This window comes from Geospiza fortis, unplaced genomic scaffold (genome assembly GCF_000277835.1).
Source record: "Geospiza fortis unplaced genomic scaffold, GeoFor_1.0 scaffold514, whole genome shotgun sequence".
Taxonomy (NCBI): Eukaryota; Metazoa; Chordata; class Aves; order Passeriformes; family Thraupidae; genus Geospiza; species Geospiza fortis.
The window spans coordinates 39,917-60,776 of NW_005054715.1; the positions used below are offsets into that span (position 1 = coordinate 39,917).

At 43.7% G+C, this 20,860-nt stretch overlaps 2 protein-coding genes across 2 annotated transcripts in view; both read left to right on the forward strand.

The window, feature by feature from the left end:
* Positions 1-9,961, forward strand: part of SYNJ1 (synaptojanin 1) — a 46,436-nt gene extending 36,475 nt beyond the window's left edge. The window contains 5 exon segments of the mRNA XM_031065245.1: positions 1,218-1,256; positions 1,349-1,389; positions 3,522-3,630; positions 4,531-4,742; positions 7,845-9,961. Of these exon segments, the coding sequence (XP_030921105.1) occupies positions 1,218-1,256; positions 1,349-1,389; positions 3,522-3,630; positions 4,531-4,742; positions 7,845-8,690 (1,247 nt within the window). The 3' untranslated portion in view covers positions 8,691-9,961.
* Positions 9,962-11,981: 2,020 nt separating this feature from the next.
* Positions 11,982-17,797, forward strand: CFAP298 (cilia and flagella associated protein 298). Its single transcript, XM_005430940.2, has 6 exons — positions 11,982-12,324; positions 13,502-13,569; positions 15,066-15,224; positions 15,554-15,685; positions 16,980-17,075; positions 17,168-17,797. The coding sequence occupies exons 1-6, from the start codon at positions 12,159-12,161 to the stop codon at positions 17,276-17,278; spliced, it is 732 nt and encodes a 243-aa protein (XP_005430997.1). The 5' UTR covers positions 11,982-12,158; the 3' UTR covers positions 17,279-17,797.
* Positions 17,798-20,860: the final 3,063 nt, after the last annotated feature.

The following is a 20,860-nucleotide window of genomic DNA, read 5'->3' on the forward strand; positions in this document are numbered from 1 at the left end:
AGGAATCTAGGGAGCCTGACTTTTCATAAAAGACCACTATGTATGTTTGTATATTCTGAGAGAAACTTCCATTTAAACAGTTTGGTCTATAATTCAATATTTTGCCTCTTTCTGAAGAGCATCATGAAGGTGTTTTGATTCTGATAGCCAGCTGTGTGTAACACACAGTTCTGAGCAGCATTTCTCTTGCGCCTTTCTGGTTGGAGTACATGGGATTACTGCTGGATGGGCGCTGCTTTAGCCGTGTCAGCAGTCATGGCCTTGGGTTTCTTCCTTGTCTCTCAGGAATGTGTCCTTCACAGCAAATAGCAATGCAAGTCCTAATAGAGTCACTGGCAGGGTTTCCTCCTGTGTAGTACATTTAATTTTGGCTGCATTGCTGGTTCATTTTTGTAAATTGGCAAAACCACTCTATGTGTAGAATATTTGAGGTGGGAAGGCACCTTTGGTGGTTATCCACTCCAGCTTGTGCTCCAAGGAGGGTGAATTGGCACCAGGTTGTGCCTGTGGGAGAGTGGGAGCTGCTTCACTGAGAGCAGCACCCAGAAGCCTGTTCTGCCTGGTTCCAGGGCAGGCTGATAGCTGGAAGCTGATTTGATAAACTGTGTGATGCACCACAGAGCTCTGTCACTGGCACAGTGACTTTGCCTTCCTGGGAAATAAGCAGCAGAAACTCAAGCCAGAATCCCAAACCTCCCTGCCTGTTAGAAATTGTGGCCTTGTCTGAACTAAGGGTATTTTTTCCACCTTTTGCCCTACCCGGTTTGAGTGTTGAATCTGAAGGTTGCCCTCAGCGTGACCATGGTGAAGCTGGGGCTCTGACACATTTATCCCATAAACACAGAGTGGGGTCAGGACCTGTCCATCAGTTCTCTTTGGTTTAACCCCTGCTGGTAGAACATCTACAGAATGTACCAAAAAACAAAACAGCTTCCATCCAACACGATTGAGAACACAGGGGACCTGTACAAATGTCTTTAGCTTGCAATGAGTAGGATGTGATTTAAATAATCTGTAATAAAAAGGGTCAGATTACTTCATGTGTGCCATGGGATAGGGTTGTGTTAGTGACAGCTGGTGGATATGTAATAGATTTTTAAACAATCACTGCTATCTCCTTGCTTCCATTCCCAGTAGTAGTGATGTAACATCGCCCTCTAATACCCATTTCTGGCTTATCTAACACAGATAATCTGTTTGTTTTCCATGCTTCAAAGCACAAAAAAGCCCTGGAACACAAAGAAAAGATAACTTAGGTAATAGACACATGCTTTGTACTAACTATAATACAGGCAGAAGTTGATTTTGCAGTGAGTGCTGAGTCAGTAATCTGTGCTCTCTGTTCCAGTTCGGAATCAGCCTCCACCCTCGGCGGGTACGGCCAGACCGGTAGGTGTCGTTTGAATGTTTGGAGATCATTGTCCTGCGCAGTGTCTGCTCTGTGTTACATCCAGGTTTCTGTTAGTAGAACAGCTGTAAGGAGTCTACACACTTCACTGGTCAGTTTACAGTTTCTGTGAGTTAATTATCTCAACAATTCTTGTCTGTTGACTGAAAACACTGCGGAATGGGGAAGAACCCCCATGTGTGTTCAGACTGGATGGGAGTGGGTTGTTCTGCACTCTGCAATCACACAATAGGCTCCCAAATACACATTTTACATCTCTTTTCAAATAACTGCAGGGTTACTCTTTTTATTCTATGTCCTTACTGATTTGGTGTGATAAAATGCATTATCCTCTGTACTGGAGCATAAATTGTGCCAGCAGTTAATTGCTTACAGGCATTAATGCATTACTGTGCAGTTGAGATCTTCTGATGTACCTTGTTTTAAAGACTAATTTTCATAAATGTCTTCGTGTAAAGAAGAACCATTCAGTTGTTTTAGCAGATGTTAGTACTGTGCTTCATTCCATTATTTGTGGAACTGAACTGAAGGAGGGAATGAAGGGATTTATGGGCATTCAGATGCTTCACTCCACACAGGAAACCAAGAGATGAAATATATCTGCCTAGCTTTTTCCTGACAGTACAAAGTAGGAGCCTTATGGGAGGGAAGAGGGAAGTGTTTTAATAGCTACAGGTCTTCTTAAAGAATTACTGAGTAATGGGACTGTCTGTTGATAATTCTTTGGCTTTGCAGCATATTCCAGTATTGGAACTGCTGAAAACTGCTATTGAAAGTCTCCATTGAAGTAAATTTTACGGATTCATTTTTCTCAGAGATTGATTCTCACAGTGAACAATTCATGATCTTGGCTCTTTTTATTTTTTATTTTTCTGGAAATGTACTATGGCCTCTTCTAAAATTTGGATGAAGAAAAAGTGCTATATATAGGAAAGAATGTATTCATTTTTGACTGTGTGCTTGCCTTTGTCTCAGGTGATTTTTGGATTTCATCTCAAGGATTTCAGGACCAGGGACAGTAGCTACAGTGGGTGCTGCTTCCCACTGAGGGATCCTGAGAGCTGGTTTACACTTTCTTTTTCTGTTCCTTTTTGGTATATTTTTAGTTTTTAAAAATACATTTTGGTGTGTAATCCAATTATCCTCCTGCCTACTATCAGAATATTCAAAGAAATAACAAAATGCATCTTGGCAATCTCAGATCAGATTGGAGATTCAGGAATTCAAACAGAAATTTATGAGGTCAGGTGGCTGAAAGAGTTCAGAACGTTGGCAAATGGACCCAGCCAAGCATAAGGAATCACATGACACCCAAAGCCAGGGGCATATCTAGTAAAACTAAGATTAAGAATTATACTATTTTTGATAGGATTTGCTTGTTTCTAATTAGTTTTTGTGTACAGTTGTGCAGTGGAGTTTGCTCTGAAAGCCATTTCTAGAATGTCCTCTCGTACACAGCATTTTGCAGGAAACCAGTCTTACAAACTTGTCTCACAATCCTTCCTGTCTCACAGTCATTTCCCCTTGATCTGTGGCATTTTTATCCCAGTGCCTTTATTCAGCTTTCACTGTGTTTGTAATTTATTCTGTTTCAGTTTCAGTTGTAATCTGGAATAGCTTCCTGTGTCTCTTTAAATACTGATGTAGACTTTTAAATGTACACTCCCAGCATATTAACTTCTATTCCATCAGCCTCAGGAAGACTTCAGCCTTCAGATGACGCAGAATGTGTTTCATTAATACTGTTTGATGAGGAACAGACCTCCAAATAAAGTAGTTGCTCTTGTTGATTTTGTTGCTTGCAATTCGCGGACTTAGGTAAATTGCCTTATTAATATTAGCAAAATAATACCTGTTTCTAGCATTGTTGCACAGGTGAATATTTATATAAAGTTGAAGAGCGTTGTAAAAATCCTTTGCTTTGAATTGAACCATCATTATGTTTTGAAAATGTATTCTTTGTTCTTACATGTGCACAAAAAATCAGTTGAGCAGCTATTATCAAAGAATTTGTTTTTCACAGAATCCTGATTATTCAGAATCATGTAGCAGTAGATGACTGCAGATCCAAAGCAGAACTGAAATACTGTCTTTTTACCACCTTTCCTGCCAGACTGTTCCTCCTCGAGCTGGAGTTATCAGTGCCCCACAAAGCCATGTCCGTCCCTCGGGGGCACGACCAGCACCCGAGGCTCAGCCCAAGCCAGCTGAACCACCACGGGGTGAGTTTCCCTAACAAGGTAAATGCAAATGTCGCTGCTCAGTCAGGCACTACAGTCTGTGGTTTGAATGCTTTGTTTTCAACAGATGTCTCCACTTTTCACTAGGAATGAAGGTTCTTGGATGTGATAGCATTTGGCAGTTTTAGTTAGGCACCCACAAGCATTGCATTTTTGGATGCTGGTCTCAAGATCATGTGAGATCTTGACCCGTAGATTTTGTGGTATCAGAGAAATGGTGCAAAGATTGCAGTGTGTGGTCTGAGCTCACTGGTCTGTCACAGTCTGGCTATTGATCAGGAGATGCTCTATGCATTGGTAGTTCTGTAATCATAAGATGTGGAATAGCATTTATGTCTGACCCTCAAAACAACTTCCTGGACTTACAGTTTAAAAAACCCCTTTATATTTGTACATATAAAAATACACGTTTTATAATAATGACTTCCAAAGTACTGTTCAGTATAACTGAAGCACATTTTGGAGTGAAATGGTTTGTGTTTTCTGTAAAATCACAGCATGGTTTGTGTTGGAAGGGACCTTGGAGATCGTTTAATTCCAAGTCACCTTCTACCAAGCCCCATCCAGCCTAGCCTTGGGCACTTCCAGGGATCCAGAGGCAGCCACAGCCTCTCTGGGCACCCTGTGCCAGGGCCTGCTCACCCTCAGAGGAAAGAATTCCTTCCTGATATCCTGTCTAACCCTGCCCTCTGGCAGCTTCAACTTCAGTAGCAATTTTTAATGGAGATGTGCTGAGTTTTTCAGCTTTCCAGTCCCACTGCCATGAACACCTGCTGTTCTCACAGCTCCTTCTCTGCAGTTCCCTCTGGCGCTTCCCCATCCTGCCACCCTCAATATTCATTACAGTTCCTTACCGTGAGAATCACTGCGATGTCCTTCCAGGCTCGCCGCTGCTTCCTGAACCACTGAAGCCTCAGGCTGCTGGCCCTGCCCAGCCCAGCCCCGCTGTGCTCAGGATGCAGGAGCCCCTGATCCCTGTGGCATCCCATCCCTCTCAGGCCGGTGCCCCGCAGAGCCTGGAGCCCCCGCAGCCGCCGCCTCGCAGCCGCTCCTCTCACAGTTTGCCTTCTGAACCTGCTCCCTCCCAGCAGCAAGTGAGTAAAACACCCTGCAGGGACCTTCTTCCACTGTGTGAATTAACACAGCTTGTGCTGGGTGCTGCAGGCTTCTGAGGAACCCCTAAAGCGAGCACAAAAACAAAAACAAGGGTCCAGAGATTGGATTCAATGGTCCTGGGGCTCAAGGAGAGTAATAATTGCTTGTGTATTGTCCATGAATAACTAACATCTTAAATACTAAACATTGAATTTAGGATTTCTTATGATGGCCTTGCAGTTTATGGACAGCTCAGTCTTAAAAATGATGTTGTCATTTGGCAACTTTGTATGGAAAAGCACTGGATCTAGGAAATCTGATTTGATAATGATACGTGCATGACAAGCTGTACAGTAAGGTAGCACAGGTTGTAAACAGTTACTGCATGATGTGGTGCTTGATGTTGGTGATCATTCATTGAAGGGAGATGATATTGATAAATAAGTTCATAAACCTAATCAATATATTAATAAATACTTAATAGAAATAGAATTCTCCCCATTTCCCAGTGTCAGTTCAAATACCTATCCGCATAATGTGGAAATTTCATACAGTAACATTAACATTCTGTTCTCTGGGATTATTTAGACTGTTATGATAAAAAATCACCAACTTTTTCTAGGAAAAGCCATAGTTTCTTACTGCTTAAAAATGCAGGAGCAGGTTTTCAGTGCTGCTCAGGTTTTTTCTTATGCCTGTATCTGAAGCCCTTTTTTGCTACAGTAGTTAATGCCTATTTTGTATCACAGCGAAGCAGCCAAACTCAGTCCTCGGTGAGCTGATTTTTGAATTCAAACCGAAAAAATCTTTAAATGCTTTTCCTTTCTTTCTCCTGAACCTCTTTCTTTGCCTGTGAACTGCCTTTCATTTTGGAAACTTTGACCAAAAAGTGCAGTTTTCTGAGGAAAGGTCTTTAAAGAAGTACAAGGTCTTTTGAGAGGTAGTGAATTCCATGCCCATCCTTCTATGCAAATCTTGGTTATGATATTGAAGAAACTAAATCCGTCCTTATAAAAATAATCACGGGTACAGTGTGAATATTCAGGACTCTATACAATCCATACAGTGAAAAAGAGAATTAGTTCTTGTAAATAGATCTTCTTTATTGCAAAGAAGGGAGATTCTAGATTTCCACAGAAGGAGAGGCCTTACGGGTTTTTTCAGCTTGCAAAACTATTTCTATAGATGAGGGATAATACCAACATAGTTCCCAGAATGAGAGCTGTGGGGCTTTTCATGGTAATAGGTGACTAGAATTAGACCATCCATGCTCAGGTTCCTGTAATTTGTCTCCAAAAATTAGCACAATCAGCTGCACAAAGGCTGTCTGTATGGAAATATCATTAGAGTGGACTTGAGTTGGGTTTTTATGACTCACAATGATCGAGCTTACAGTAGAAGACAACAGAAATGGAAAAATTACTGTAATGTGTAGTAAATACTTGCGGTTTGTATTCACAGCTCAAAAAATCGGCTTTGTGAAAAGTTCTGAAAATATTTTTAACACGAGGTTGCTTTGTTACTTGGATTTTCTTCCTAATTTTCCTTGCTCTGATCTCTGTTTCTCTTTCACAAGCAGGAGCAACCGTCAGGGTAACAGGTATCTAACTATTTCCCAATCTTGTATGTGGCTCCATCCATTCGAGCAGAAAGATGTATGAATGGTGTTTTCATACATCTGCAGTCCCATCCCGTTAAACACCACCTGTCTGCATTCATGGGTTGGCTGTCATACCATAGTGTGCTTTTTCCTTTCACAGTGCATTTAAAATTAGACTGCTTTTATTGGGGAGGGCCAGAGCAACTGTTTTGTGTCATCATCCTTTTATGAAACAATTGGACCCTCACCTACATTGCTTAGGCACTGCTGAAGCTCCTGATCTCAGTCTGTTTGGGGAAAAAAAAATCAGTGCTGGCAATAAATGTGCTCTTTAATGCAAATAAATCCTGGTGCTATTGCGCTGCCAAATTCTATTTCAAAATAAACCCCATATATCACATTTCTCAAGGAACAGAGAACTTGTTGTGACCCGAAGTGAAACAAACTGTTACAATTTTAAAAACATTTAGTTCCAGAATTACTCAAAGCAAGTTTTTACTTAGAATGAGGAGCGATTTGGATTCATAGTTTCTTTGGGATCTTGTACTGTCAAATGACCACAGGACTTAACCAGCTGGTGCCAGGCTGCATTTGATTTCTATTCCTTCTACAGTTCAATTTTTCACATTTTTTCCTCAGTTACTCAGTGCCTTTGTTTTAATATTATTCTGCAAAAAGCCTTAACTATAGACAGTCAATTCAATTCTTTTGATATATTAAATTTATCTGTTAACTTTTCATAAAATCTTTTTGTGACATTTGAACTCTTAGAAGCCGTTTTAACTTAAGCTGAACTCATTTGATAAGGGGAAGCTCCAAACTCTGTTCTGTCAGTGTGCATACTGAACAAAGTAGACACTCCACCTCTTTGGACAGCTTGTACAAGGTAAAAAATACCTTGCATTGTTGTTGGAAGCAGTGTGTAAAAGAAGGAATATTTTGGTTTTAAAAGCTGAGAAATTCTGTGGAGAAAACCTGTTATTTAAATTATGAAAAAAGTGATTGTCCCTTTTCATGCCAAGAAGAAAGCGATGCTTACGGATGCCTGCCTACATAGAAATGCCTGACTGCATTTACTAATAACACTAATGTTTCATTTCATCGTGGTGCTTTAATGCTGCTTGTAACATCAGTACCAGAAACTCCCAAACAATGTAACCTGGAGCTTTTCATTTCATAGTTGTGCTGGGCTGTCCCTCGCTTGGAGTCCAGTGTCCCTCGCTTAGAATCCATTTCCCAAACATTTTCCTATGCCAAGTTCCCTTAGTGTTGTTGCTGGGATTGGGACCTGCAGGAAGTAGGTTCCAGCTGCATTCACCACCGAGCAGGGGGGAGTGGTGTTTAACAACTTACAGGCTTTCCTTTAGACAGAGCTTCAGGCTGTTGTTACAGTTCTAGTAAACAAAACTGGGTTGAAGTTTGAGCTGAGGAGTGAGAAGGGGGCAGTAGGAATAACCTGGAACCAGCTGCATGATTCCTGAGCGTGTTGCTTCCTTTGCAGCAGAATCCCAACGGGACACACGGCACTAACCCTGAACCCCAGCTCAGCAGTGACCCTTTTGAAGACCTGTCATTCCAGCTGCTCGTGTCCAAGATGCAGACATCTGTCCGAACATCACCCGCTCCAACCTCAAACCAGAAGGAGTTGATACAGTTGCCTTCAGCAAGGCAAAGAAATGCGGAGAATTCGAATCCTGTAAATTGCATGTCAGCAATCCCTCCTATTCCAACCTTTCACTCATCCCAGGAACATCAGCACAGCTCTCCAAATCCATTTATTACTGGGCTGAACTGCTCAAATCCATTCACAGAAAGAACTCCCAATGCTGGGAACCCATTTAGGACGGAGACACGGGAGTCCAGGATCCCCTCACAGGTACTGGCAGGAGCTGCTGCTTCCCACCCGTTCCCTGTTCTGCCCCCGCCCAGCTGTGGCACAAGCAAGCCTCTGTTTCCTGTGGGTGCAGCTGAAAACGCGTTTTGCCTGCGCAGTAAATCTCTCAAGGTGGAGAACGTGCAGCCCAGGGGGTGGGTGACGTTTGACGAGGACGAGAACTTTACCGCAAAGCTGAAGCCATCCGCCAGCGTTCCGGATTTTACACAGCTCAGCTCCGGGAAACCGGCCGGGTGCCCGGCCCTGCTGGGAGCTGAGCACAAGACCTTCCTCGCTTCAGACTTTCCCTTTGATGGTGACTGGGGTCAAAGTGCTGCTGATTGCTTCTGTACGCTGCCAGCCAGAAAGCCACCTGCCCCCCCTGTGCCATCCAGAGCAGCCAGCAACAGGTCCCCTGCAGAGCCTTCTCTGGCACCCAGGGTGTCACCAAGTCATGGTTTTACAGAGAGATAGGTGGTCAGAGATGCAGAAGGTTGTATTCGTTCCTACATTTTATCCAGTAGAATAATTGGGCATTTGAGATTATTCTGTGTGCAATAATTAATCGTTAAATGCACTGAAACGTAACTCTGCTCGTAAACAGCCACTTCAGCTTGTGTATAAATTTTGAATGTGTATATATGGTAGAGCACAAAAAATGGTCAGAAGTTTATGAAAATCTCGGTGTAATAGTATTTGAATAGACAAAAAGAGAAGAAGGGTGAGCTACTGTCTCACTAAAACCTGTCAATCCTGGACACAGATTTTGCTTAGGGAGCTCTTTCATTTCTGTTCTCCTCTGTGGAATTCCACAAGAAGAGGCTCCCTGCTGGCAGCCTCCCCCTCCCTTTTGACTGTTTTGTTAGTTGATATTTATAAGTATTTACCAAAGAGCTGCCAAAGTTTATGGAGATTTGAATGTTGACAAGTATTGTTTAGAAGCTGTTTAATTTATAACAGAGGCTATGGGTATTTGTAAGGCTTATATCTGAATTTGAGGCACAACAAAAATAGTCTACTTTCAAAATAGAAACAAAACTTTGCATATTAATATATTCAATTAATCTCCTGTGTCAGTACATTTCAGTTGTTAGATCCTATTGTGACATACACTCACTAGCACTAATTCAGAATAATTGTTCCATATCATCCATTTATTCATTACTATTTTAACTATACTTATTTTTTTTCCACAAACGGGAAACAGCTGATACAGCAAGCTTTTCCTCAACCTCTGGAAAAAAGCCCCCTTGGCTTTTGAGATACAAAGCAGTATTTGCCAGTTGCAGGCCACGTAGTGTGCCAGCCAGGGGGTGAAACAGCACAATTAGGTTGTATGTAGAGTAGTGAAATATCCCAGGGCAGCACGCTTTTGGAATCCTCAAACGCTCTCACAACATGATCCGTGAGATAATCCATGAAATAATCCACTATTCCTTCGGACAGCCCCTGGTGAGCCACGAGCTGCAGCCGCCTAGAGGAGTGATAGTGAGTTTCTATTGCGCTTTTTTCTGTTCAGGTCATTCCAGTTGTACACTCGGAACAGCAGTGGTACTACCTGTGCTTCGGTGTGTGAGTTCCTTGTTTCACGCTGTTGCTGCAGACATCCTTGTGGTTGATGTTTTGGTATATCCTTACATTAGCAAACCAAATTCGGGGGGAACTTTTGCTAGTGGGAGTCACGTGATAAAATATGTTGTCGAATATTTAATTGCAGTGATTAAAAACTGTCTGTCTGAACTGTACCCGGCGTGCGGCTCCTCTGCGCCTCACAGGACTGTGGGGACCACAGGGAATGCTCCCGAATTTCAGGGTCTGTATATATATGTGTATGTATATATATATGTGAGCTGCAGTGAGGCCCTGCCATGTGTTGATGGGAGCAATGAGCAGCAGCAGACGCTCTGCAAACACGGAGGATGGAGGTGAGACCCACTCCCCACCTGTCCCTGGACTCTGTTTCCGTGGCTGTATCCCCCGGGACACCCAGGTATGCCTGAAATACTCCCATTCTTATGGTCATTCTCTTTCTGTGCCCCTGTGCTACCAAATCCTCCTAAATTGTCAGGATAAATAAAACCCTCTACAAACTGTCTTTTTAGTGTCAGAAAATTAGGCATTCCTTTATTCTTGGCCAGGGGCTGTGTGGCTGACAGAATTCTGACCTCCACATGGACACTGATACGGAGCTTTTTCACTTATTTAAACATTTTTAGTAAACAAAGACATTAATGTTCATGGGTTCTAAATTACATCATCATCTTTATTTAATTAGTATTCTGTCATTTACTAGTGATTGATTTTCTCACTTCTTATGCTAATTAGTGCATATTTTTAGTCTTTTTGTATCTTTCCCTTTAGTAGGGAATTTCCAGTGCATATACTGAGGTTTTTATCTGGTATTTTCTGCATAGTGTCCTTGTGATCCATAAATTCTGCATTCTAGATGTCCAACCTCCCCAATCCCTCTTTCTCTCCCGGGCTTTGTTCATTGGTAATACCAGAGTTACTTTATCAAAACTGAACGTTTCAGGCCTTTTCCCAGGCTGTCCCCACAGAAGTAACTTGTAACAATTTCGCTAAATACTGCTTGAGTGTAATTTAAGAATAGTCCACTACTTATAATTTATATACATATAGCTGATGATTATTTAGAACAATTAATTTAAGAGGTAATTAAACTCTTTACCTTCAGTTAGTAAGGCGTTCTGCCGTTCCCCACACGGGGCAGGGTGCGCGGGCCCTTTAAGGGCTCCCGTGCCCTCACGGGGAGGCCGGCATTACCACTACTTCTAATTTATATAAATATAGCTGATGATTAATTAGAATTAATTAGAACAATTAATTTAAGAGGTAATTAAACTCCTTACCTGCAGTTAGTGAGACGTTCGGTCGTTGCCCACACGGGGCAGGGCGCGCGGGCCCTTTAAGTGCTCCCGTGCCCTCACGGGGAGGCCGGAAGGGGAAGCGGCGGCGGCACCGGCGGAGGCGCCGTTGCGGCGGGACCGGAGCCTCCCGAAGGATCCCGGCGGATCCCGTGCTTAAATCAGGGAATCGCGGAATGCTTTGGTTTGGTTTGGACCTTAGAGCTCTCGCAGTCCCACCCCTGCTATGGGCAGGGACACCTTCCACTGTCCCAGGTGCTCCAAGCCCCGTCCAGCCTGGCCTTGGACGCTGCCAGGGTTCTGGAACCAGGCACAGCTGCTCTGGGCACCCTGTGCCAGGGCCTCAGCACCCTCGCAGGGAAGCATTTCTCCTCAGTATCCCATCTAACCCTGCCCTGTGGCGGTTTGAAGCCATTCCCGCTTGTCCTGTTACTCTGTCCAAAGTCGTCCTTCAGGGCACTGTGAGGTGCTCCCTCCTGACCAGCAGTGCCTCAGTGTGTGTGTGAAGTTATTCTGGCCAGCATCCCCTGCCATGCGATGGAGTCAGTGACATGTCTGAATTAGCGCTGAGTCCACTTCTGAGGCAGCTTTAAAAAACATTTCCTGCCCTGCCGTGGGGCTGTGAGAGCAGAGATTGCTGTCAGGTAAGCCTGACCCGGGGCTGCAGCCCACCCACACCTGCTGTGCAACAGCCACGGTGTTTGTGGGGTGTCTGAGGCCATACTGACGCTGCTCTGAAATCTAAAAAAATCTAACCAGGGAAATACCAAAAAGAAACGGTTTATGGCCACTAAATACCATGAGGGTTTGCATCCTGCACATGTCATTTGCTACATTGTTTTATGGGTATGTAAAATGTATAAATTTCAACATAATTACACCATCCCTATCTATATATGTCTGTTTATATCCCTTATTCTTTATTCCTTATATTTACCTATTTAGAAACTAAAAGCTAGGGGCAAGTTTTGCTTGCATGTACATCATGTGAAAGGCTTTTGTAAATGGACTATAGTAACGGAGACTTTTAATATTTTTCTCTAAACTCTCTGAAGAGATGGAGGAGCTGGCAGAGCATGGTATTTCCTTACCTTACAACATGCAAGGACTGACAGAGGAGCAGATCGAAGAGCTGAAGTTAAAGGACGAGTGGGCAGAGAAGTGTGTTCCAAGCGGCGGAAGCGTCTTCAGGAAGGATGAACTGGGGCGAAGAAATGGATTTGGTAAGTCAAATGTCAGTGCTTGTTCTTTCCCTTCAGGCACAGACAATCCATAATATCACAGGGAGCAACACATCCCTGACTCAGGAATTGGGTAGCCAAACTGTAAGTTCCACACACAGGAATTCTGTCTTGGGTCAGAATCTGGGGTAATGCTGATTAACAAGCCTAAAGAGCAGTGTCTCTCTTCAGCACATAAACAATCACCAGGAGCAAGTTTGACTGTTCCAGTTCAGTTTGCTCTCCCCATTTGTAAATGTACACTTAAGAACTGGGTTTCCCCAGGGACTCAAGATACATTAAGGGTTGTTTTTTTTAATATTTCTCCCTTTTTCTCCTTGACTGGGGTTCAGATTCACCAAGCATGTTTTTGTAAGTGGGAATTTAGCCTTGTGATATTGACAAAGTTAGAAAATGGAACAGGGTGTGTATGTAACCCAAACCAAGTGCTATCAGATGATGCACCCAAGTGGGACGTAAGCTGGGAATGAGTATGGTTTAGCTGGATTTTTGTTTTTGAGGACAGGCTTTTTATAGCATTAATAAATAGATAGCTGTGATATGAAATAGATAGATAGAAATAGATAACTGTGATATGAAATGTACAGTGTGTTTGTGAAACTGTCTTAGTTGTTAGATTGAGATTTCAATTAGAAAAGGAAGCTGCAAGCTGTTTTGCCCAGTTAAGGCATGTCTGCCAGTACAGCCCACAATAGTCCAGCAGGGAAGGAGCCTTGGGTTGTTGGGGAGGGTATGGGATTATGGTTGTTGCTTTCTACTGAGGACTTTTGTCCCAAATGAAGTTCAGATCGTAGAACCATGGAATCACAGAATAGCTTGGCTTGGAAAGGACCTCAAAGCTCATCCACTTGCACTCCCCTGCCATGGGCAAGGACACATTCCACTAGACCACACTGCTCCAAGCCCTGTCCAGCCTGGCCTGGAACACTTCCAGGGATCCAGGGGCAAATGTCAGTCACATGGCTTTGGGAAAAGTCAGTTTGTTTGTCCCAGGAAAAATACTGCTGATTTCTTAAGTTAGTAGGAAATACAGGAATGAACTGTATAACTGCTTTATGATACAATACCGTTTCATTTGCTCACAGTAGAGTCTGCACAGGATGTGTGCTTGGTTTCTTTACAGTAAGCATAGACTGTGAGACGTGTCTCTTACTTTTAGCTCCAAATGAAAAAATGCAGCAAGTTATAAAGAAGACAATAGAAGAAGCCAAGGCATTGATCTCTAAGGTAAGTTTCCTCAAGTGATGTGTGGGGCTTTCCTAATAAGTGCTGTCGAGTCGGGCATCTTAAATAAAATCAGAGTTTTTTCCATGCAAGAGCTGATAGTTGTTGAGAAATGCCATGAAGTGATGTGAATAGTCTAATAAAACCTGACATTTTGGTTAATGTTTTTCTTTAAGGCTTTTGGCAAGTGGTTCAACAGGTTAAGGAATCAGATCCAAACTCCAAGGGAATGCTGGCAGCCCAGCCCATGTGGAACCATTAAATCACATTCAGTTTTATCCTTGCAATTTGCTACTGCTGTGTTCTTTGGGTGAATGCTTGTCGTGCCTTCTGGTGAAAAATTAACTGCATTCTGTGCTGTTCTTGGAGTTAATGAAGTGTTTTGACTTTTATGGATAATTAATTGAAAAATGTGTTATAATCTCTTAGGTTATCACAGAATCACAGATGGTTTGGTTTGGAAGGGACCTTAAAGCTCCTCCAGTGCCGCCCCAGTGCCATGGGCAGGGATGCCTTCCACTGGAGCAGGCTGCTCAGAGCTCAGTGCAGCCTGAACACTTCCAGGGATCCAGGAGCAGGGCTTAGGCCTTGGATTGACTTGCAGTCATGCGCAGTCCTGCTGAGTGCGCGTGTGTTCAAAGACAAGCACAAGGTTTGCCCTGATGTGCTCTCAGGCATTCAAATTCACGTTGCCAAACCTGTAGGTGCTCTCTGTGGTGTTTCAGCCTTCGTTTGACTGTGAAACACAAATTTAGTAATATTTATGGATGGAGTTAAGGATAGTTTGGAAAGTGGTTTGTTTGGTTTGCCACTTTATAATGACAAAATAAAGAAACATGCCTGTGTATTTGGGGTTGTACTGGCCAGTTAACCAGATCAAGAACGTCCACAAGGAGGCAACATTCCCTTACCCTAGCACTTGAGAAACTGTTAAATCTGCAGGGAAGACCTTTACTTCTTTTCTTCCAGATGTGTCATGTTTCTCCTTTATCCTTGCAGTAGGGTTTGGAATGATCTCAAGTACTTGTTCTTACAGTTCTCTGCATGAGCTGTGCAGTTTGCCAAGCTTTACACTTCTGCTCACATGTGCTCTATTTTTTTCTCAAGTTTTAATCCCCTTCTCTATCCCTCACTTGAATTTTGCTTGCTTGAATCACGTTCATGAGTCACAAGTGCTTGGAGCCACAGCAGCCCTGTCTGGTGTTTGTGGTCACACGTGTCCTGGTTTGAGTCCTGTGTTCCAGGGACAGTTGTCTCCTCACAGCTCAGTGAAGATCTCCCCTTTTTGTTTTCTCCCCCACCCCACTAACCAGGCTAAACAGAGGGCCCTAAGGTGAGAGATGTACTCCCGAGTCAGTATTCCAGTGAGGAGATTTGCACTCCTAATGTCTTTGTGCAGCCTGTTGGCTCTGCTCAGATGTCCCATCACTTCACCTCTGACCTGACCACTCTTCCTGCAGGTTTGCTTGCCTTGCCACTGATCCCTGTGTGTGTTTCAGAAACAAGTTCAGGCCGGTGTGTGTGTTGGTGTGGAGACGGTGACAGATGCCTTGGAGCAGCTCCGAGGGGCTGTTCTGATCGTGTATCCCATGGGATTGCCTCCGCATGATCCCATCAGGATGGAGTTGGAAGATAAAGAAGACTTGTCAGGAACTCATGTAAGCAGTAATGTATTCCCATTGTGTGTAGTCCTGGATTAAACGTGGCCTGTGCTGTTCCTCATCTTATCAGTGAAAGTTGTTTTCACCTTCAGGATGGAGAATTTGTGTCCCAAAGCGTTTATGTTAGATCAAGATTGAATGGAATATAAATAAAAATGCCATAGATGAATATGAGGAGAAAGATGTAGGAGTGTAAAATTACACTTCATGTTAGGAATTCCAGAAAGATTTTTTTTTCCCCTGGAAAAAAATCTGGTTTTGAAAAAAAAAAACAAAAACCAAGAAACAACACCCTCCAACTCTTCACCTTGTTTATTTTGTCACAGGCTGGAACTGAAGTTATAAAAGAATCCGAAGCACAGTTGTGGTGGGCAGGAAAGCAGTTAGAAGAAACAAAGTTGCTCTCCGACTATGTAGGCAAAAATGAGAAAACAACCATCATTGTCAAGATCCAGAAAGTGAGTATTGCTGGGAGACTGCTCTGCAAGTTCCTCACCCTTGGTTGGCTGTTCTCTGTGGAAGAGAACTATCCATAGGAGTATAAAATGGATTAGATTAGTTCCAGCTTGAGCATCTTAAAACTCTGCATCTATTTTAAGGTTTGAATGGATTATACTCTGAGTTGTTCTTCAGTAACTCTTTAGCCTGTCAGTTACATACTGTAGTTGCTGTTTCTTGCTCCATGGTGTTTTTGTGAAGTACAACAAGGAGGTATTTAAAGAATAGAGGGAATACAAACTGGGAAGTTTTATGGCAAATCTTGCCACCTGCAGTGGGTTCTGCGGTGCATCCCTGAGAGGTAAGTCAGGTGATTTATGTGGTTTAGGTGATTTATTTAGAAGACCAGATTTGCTTTCCCTTTCCTCCCAGGGTTACTGGGAAATGGTGTGGCATCTCAATATCCCCTGAAGTGTGGGCTCCAGGAATGCTGTCTGCTTAATTACTTGAAGGACTTGCTCAAAGAGCAAGGGCAGTACAGGGGTTCCTCTGTGCCCAAACTGCCCCAGACCCCGTTTGTCTCGAGAGCATCCAAGTCCCCGTTTGTTCTCGAGAGCATCCACCATCTCTGTGTAAGATGCTGTGCTTGCACTTGCTGACAGCACGTGTTTTCTGCTTTGCCCATGATTTCTTCCAGGGCCACAGTGGCCTGGATAAGAAATTTCCTTTCATTTGTAGTGGTTTGTAACTCCCTTACTTCCCTGCTTTACTGAATCCTATGCCATGCTGTGTCTGTATTAGTAGGGGAGCTAAAGAGAAACGTAGAGTGACCTTAAAACAGATTTATTATATCTTTTAAAGTGGAAATTTATGTCAAATAGACTTAATCCTGTTTGCATCTTCCATTGATGTCCGCAGAATTGACAGCATGATTCAGACACAGAGATGAAAAAATAGCCCTCACTTCCCTGTGAGGGTGCTGAGGCCCTGGCCCAGGTTGCCCAGAGAAGCTGTGGCTGCCTCATCCCTGGAAGTGTTCCAGGCCAGGCTGCATGGGGCTTGGAGCACCCTGGGACAGTGGAAAGTGTCCCTGCCCACAACAGGGGGATGGAATTAAATGATCTTCAAGGTCCCTTCCAACTCAAACCATTCTGTGGTTCTGTGAATGCAGCCACAGTTTCTCAGCATTTATTTTCCTGTGCTGAGGGACCTTATTAAATCCAGTTGTCTGAAGAAAGGTTTTGATGTCTCTGTGTAGCAGCTTCTCCTTTGTATGACAAATGGCACCAGCATCATTTGCAATTTCCCTTGCAGAAAGGACAGGGAGCCCCGGGGCGGGAGCCCGTGATCAGCCACGAGGAGCAGAAGGAGATGATGCTGTACTACTACAGGAAGCAGGAGGAGCTGAAGGTGGGTGTTCCTCTGGTGCCCAGAGCTGGGCTGCTCTGACGGGACAGAGCTCAGGCTGTGCCCTCACTGCCTCCCTCCCCTCTCTGCCACAGAAACTGGAGGAGGAGGACGACGACTCCTTTCTAAATGCTGAGTGGGCAGACAACCATGCTCTGAAAAGGCAATTTCATGGTGTCAAAGACATCAAATGGGGTCCAAGATGAAGCCCTGCACACCCCTTCTTAAGCTGCTCGGTTGATGCTCTTGTTTGCAGCAAGGAGTTGTGTTGTGTGTGGTAGATTCTTCAGACAGCAGCTGAAATTGTCACTTCTGTGGCCTTAGATGTTCAATAAATGTTCCTATGTCTCTGTGACTGCAGCAGCACTTTCCTCTGCAAAGAAGTGAACAGATTCTACTGACGTTTGGTATTTTATTAGAAACTTGTAATTTGGAATTGGAACTGTCAATTGTTTCATAGGTAAGAGATGTAGTAAATATGCACTGGAATATTGGTGTTGTTCTGAGTGCTCTTTATACTCTCTTCTCACTCCTGCATTGCTGTTAGATGGTGTGCTCTGGAGGAGGTAAGTTATTTTATAGGAAATCAGTTTCCCCTGACTAATCCAGGGAGAATTAAGGGTTTTTATGTGCTTGTTCACGTTTCAACATAGCTATTTCCAAACTGTCGTTTTGAAATTACTTAACCTCTTAATAATTGTTTAAAGGAAATGTTTTTATATAAACACTAGTGACATCCTCGTGCTTCATTTTCATTCTTCGGGTTTAGTTTTTCTTGCTGATATATAGAGGTTGACAGTAATTTGTGTACAAAAATAAGCATCACTTGCAGGTAGATTGGATAAACTCAAGTTTAATAGGACCAGGTCTTTTAGGGTGGAAGTAAAAAATCATCATAATTTTCTGTATTAGTATGGTTGAGGAGACACTAATCAAGTTGAAAGTCAAGTGTTTGCTGAACTTGCAGCTTGAATATTGGATGCAGAACAGGTAACGAATGCCATTCAGTGAACTATTAATGGTGGTTTTACTTCAATCACTGATTTTTTTACTTTCAGGGAAGTCTGATGTCTGGTAGTTTTTCTTGAATCTCAACTTTACAGTAACATGACTTTTTACAAAAAGAAAAATTTGCATTTCTGAGTTGAAAAACTTAAAATATTTTTAATTTAAAAATTATTTGGGATTATGTCACATGGCAAGAAAGGTTCTTGAAAAAACATTTTGTTCTTACACTTCCTAAGAGGAAAATCAATGTCCTGGAGTTTGTAATATTCTCATTTCCTCTCTGAAAGCAAGGGAAAAGCAGGCATAGCAAACATTTAACACAGATTCTGTGCCCCTTTGACTGCTGTTCTCTGCTGTAATTGGTGCTGGTTTTTTCTTTAGCTGAGCAAACTTTCCATAGCATTGATGCTTTTTGGAATTCTCACAACAGTGTTTGTGGCTCTGCTGGATTCATTTATTGTGGCTGAAATGGAATGTCAATGGAAAATGACTGACGAGTACTGGAACCCAGGAAAACCTGTGGGTATTTAACTGTCCAAGGAGATAATGACATAGAAACACCACATGCAGGTTTGCAACTTGGCACAAGCGAAGTTTTGTTTTTCTTGTAAACCACTTATTTTTGGGCGTTTGAGAGTAGCTGTGCCCTTTGATGGAGGAAATCCATTTTCTCTCCAAGGAGACACACAGCAGAACATTGCTAAAATGTTTGTTTTGTGGCCGTATCTCCATCCTGATCAATGGAAATGGTTTCCACACCTGGTTTCATTCCTTTTCTCCTTTTCACGGTTTTGCTTTCCCACATTGCTCTATTCTCTGCCTCACCCAGGATTTGGAAAGATTTATTTATTGCTTCCTGCAACCTCACCCAGCGTTCCTGTGACAAACTTGAGGGCTGATTTCAAGGCAGGAGTGGGGAGTTCAAACAGCCACACCAGCAAGTTCAGCTGTTGATGCTGGGTCATAGAATTTCCAGATGTGTGTCATGCCCACAGCTGTGTGCGAGGCATGAAGCAGTTAGTCCAAACAACGTGCTAGCTCTCCTTTGCAGTGCTTTCCCCTTAGGCTGCTCTTCTGGGAAACTGCAAGGATATTCCTGCTGAAGCTCCATCCCACAGGCAGCCCAGAGTGTCCTTCCCACAGCATTGCTGCTGCCTCATGGCACCCTCCCTGTGGATCCCTCAGCCCAGAGAGGTTCCAGCTGTGGCACTTCAGCTGCTGGTTTTTAGGGCTTGGGACAGAGAAGTGCATACCTCATTCATTTTCTGTTTTGTCTGCTGGTACTTTGGGTGTTGTTTCAGAAAGATCTAAGTAATTCAATGTCTGTTTATCAGGTTTTTCTGTGTTTATCTTCATTCTGACTCAGACTGCTGCAAACAGTGAGTATTTGGAAATGAGGTAAACCACTAATTGACAGCTTTCCCCAATTAGACTCGGAAAGTTTATGCAAAAATAATAAAATAGCAACTCGAATGCAGAACCATAAATAGTTCAGTCAAAGGAACAGATCCTGAGTGAAACCTCACCTCCCAGCCTGGAGCAAAAGCTGCTCCCCTGCCCTGCTGGGTTGCTCCTGCTGCTGGGGTTTGGGTCTGTCACTGTGTTTGAGGATCCATTTAAACAGGCATGCATTATTAAGCACTGCACTGTTTTTTCCCTCAAAACACCTTCCCAGTGTCTGTGAAATGCTCCATCTTGGGAAGCAGCTGCTTCTCTGGCACCTGGAGGAATTTCTGTCTGTCTGCCTGCTGGTGAGTGGTGGCATGCAGGAGGTAAGTCAGGAGGGGATCAGGTCATCAGTTAAATCACTATTTCAGTGTAAAATGTCTTTTTCCTCCAAGGCTGTAAAGGCAAGGAGAGGACTGGGAGTTGGGAAAAGCGAAACGTTTTGGCCCAAGGAAGGGACTAACCTTAGGTTTCTGCTGCTCTGCTGCCACTGCAGTTTTGCCACCAGGAGTGAAGACCCAGGTTTGAGCTGGGAATCCCAACGAGAGAGGTACCAGGTGGATGGAGGTGTGGATGGAGTGAACCGGGTGGGGAAAGCTCCTGTGTGCCCAGTGGCAGGAGCAAAGGCAATGGACACAAAGTGGAACGCAAGAGGGTCCCTGTGAACACCAGGGAACACTCTGTCACTGTGGGGGCGGCCAAGCACTGGCACAGGGTGCCCAGAAAGGTTGTGGAGTCCCCTCTTTGGCTGGACCAGGTGTTCTCCAGGTGGCCACCACCAGGGCATGCTGACTTTACCTTGTCTTGAGTAAAGTGAAGTCTGAAGGAAAGATAACTCCCAGCTTTTGTTAGGATGTCTGCTTATGGGCTGAAACCCCACTGAGGCTTCCCAGTAAAAATGAGGGAAGAAAATGCACAGATTTTAGTGACTATAACCATTAACTGCCAGCCAGATAACTTCCAAAAAAGATCAGCTGGGCTCTGGGCCCCAGGCTCTCCAGAAGGGAGTGTGACCAGGACTCGGAGTTTTGGGGAGCCCCTGGAGCCCCTGCCCTCAGCCCTGCAGGTCAGAGCCCAGCCTGCTCCATACAAAGATGAGGATCAGGCTTTTGTCACTAGCATGGTTTGTCAGCAGGAGGAATTGCTGGGCTGTAGGTCAGTCCCTTTGTGTCTGACTGGGAGATGGGTGGCACCTGCCCCATGAGTCGGGAGGAAGGAGCCAGATCTGGCCCAGGGCCCTCCCCAAAGGCCAACTTGCCTTCTTCACCCTCAGGATCAAAGCAAGGGCTTCTCCAGAGCTAAACCCAATGATCAGTAATCAATATTTTACACAG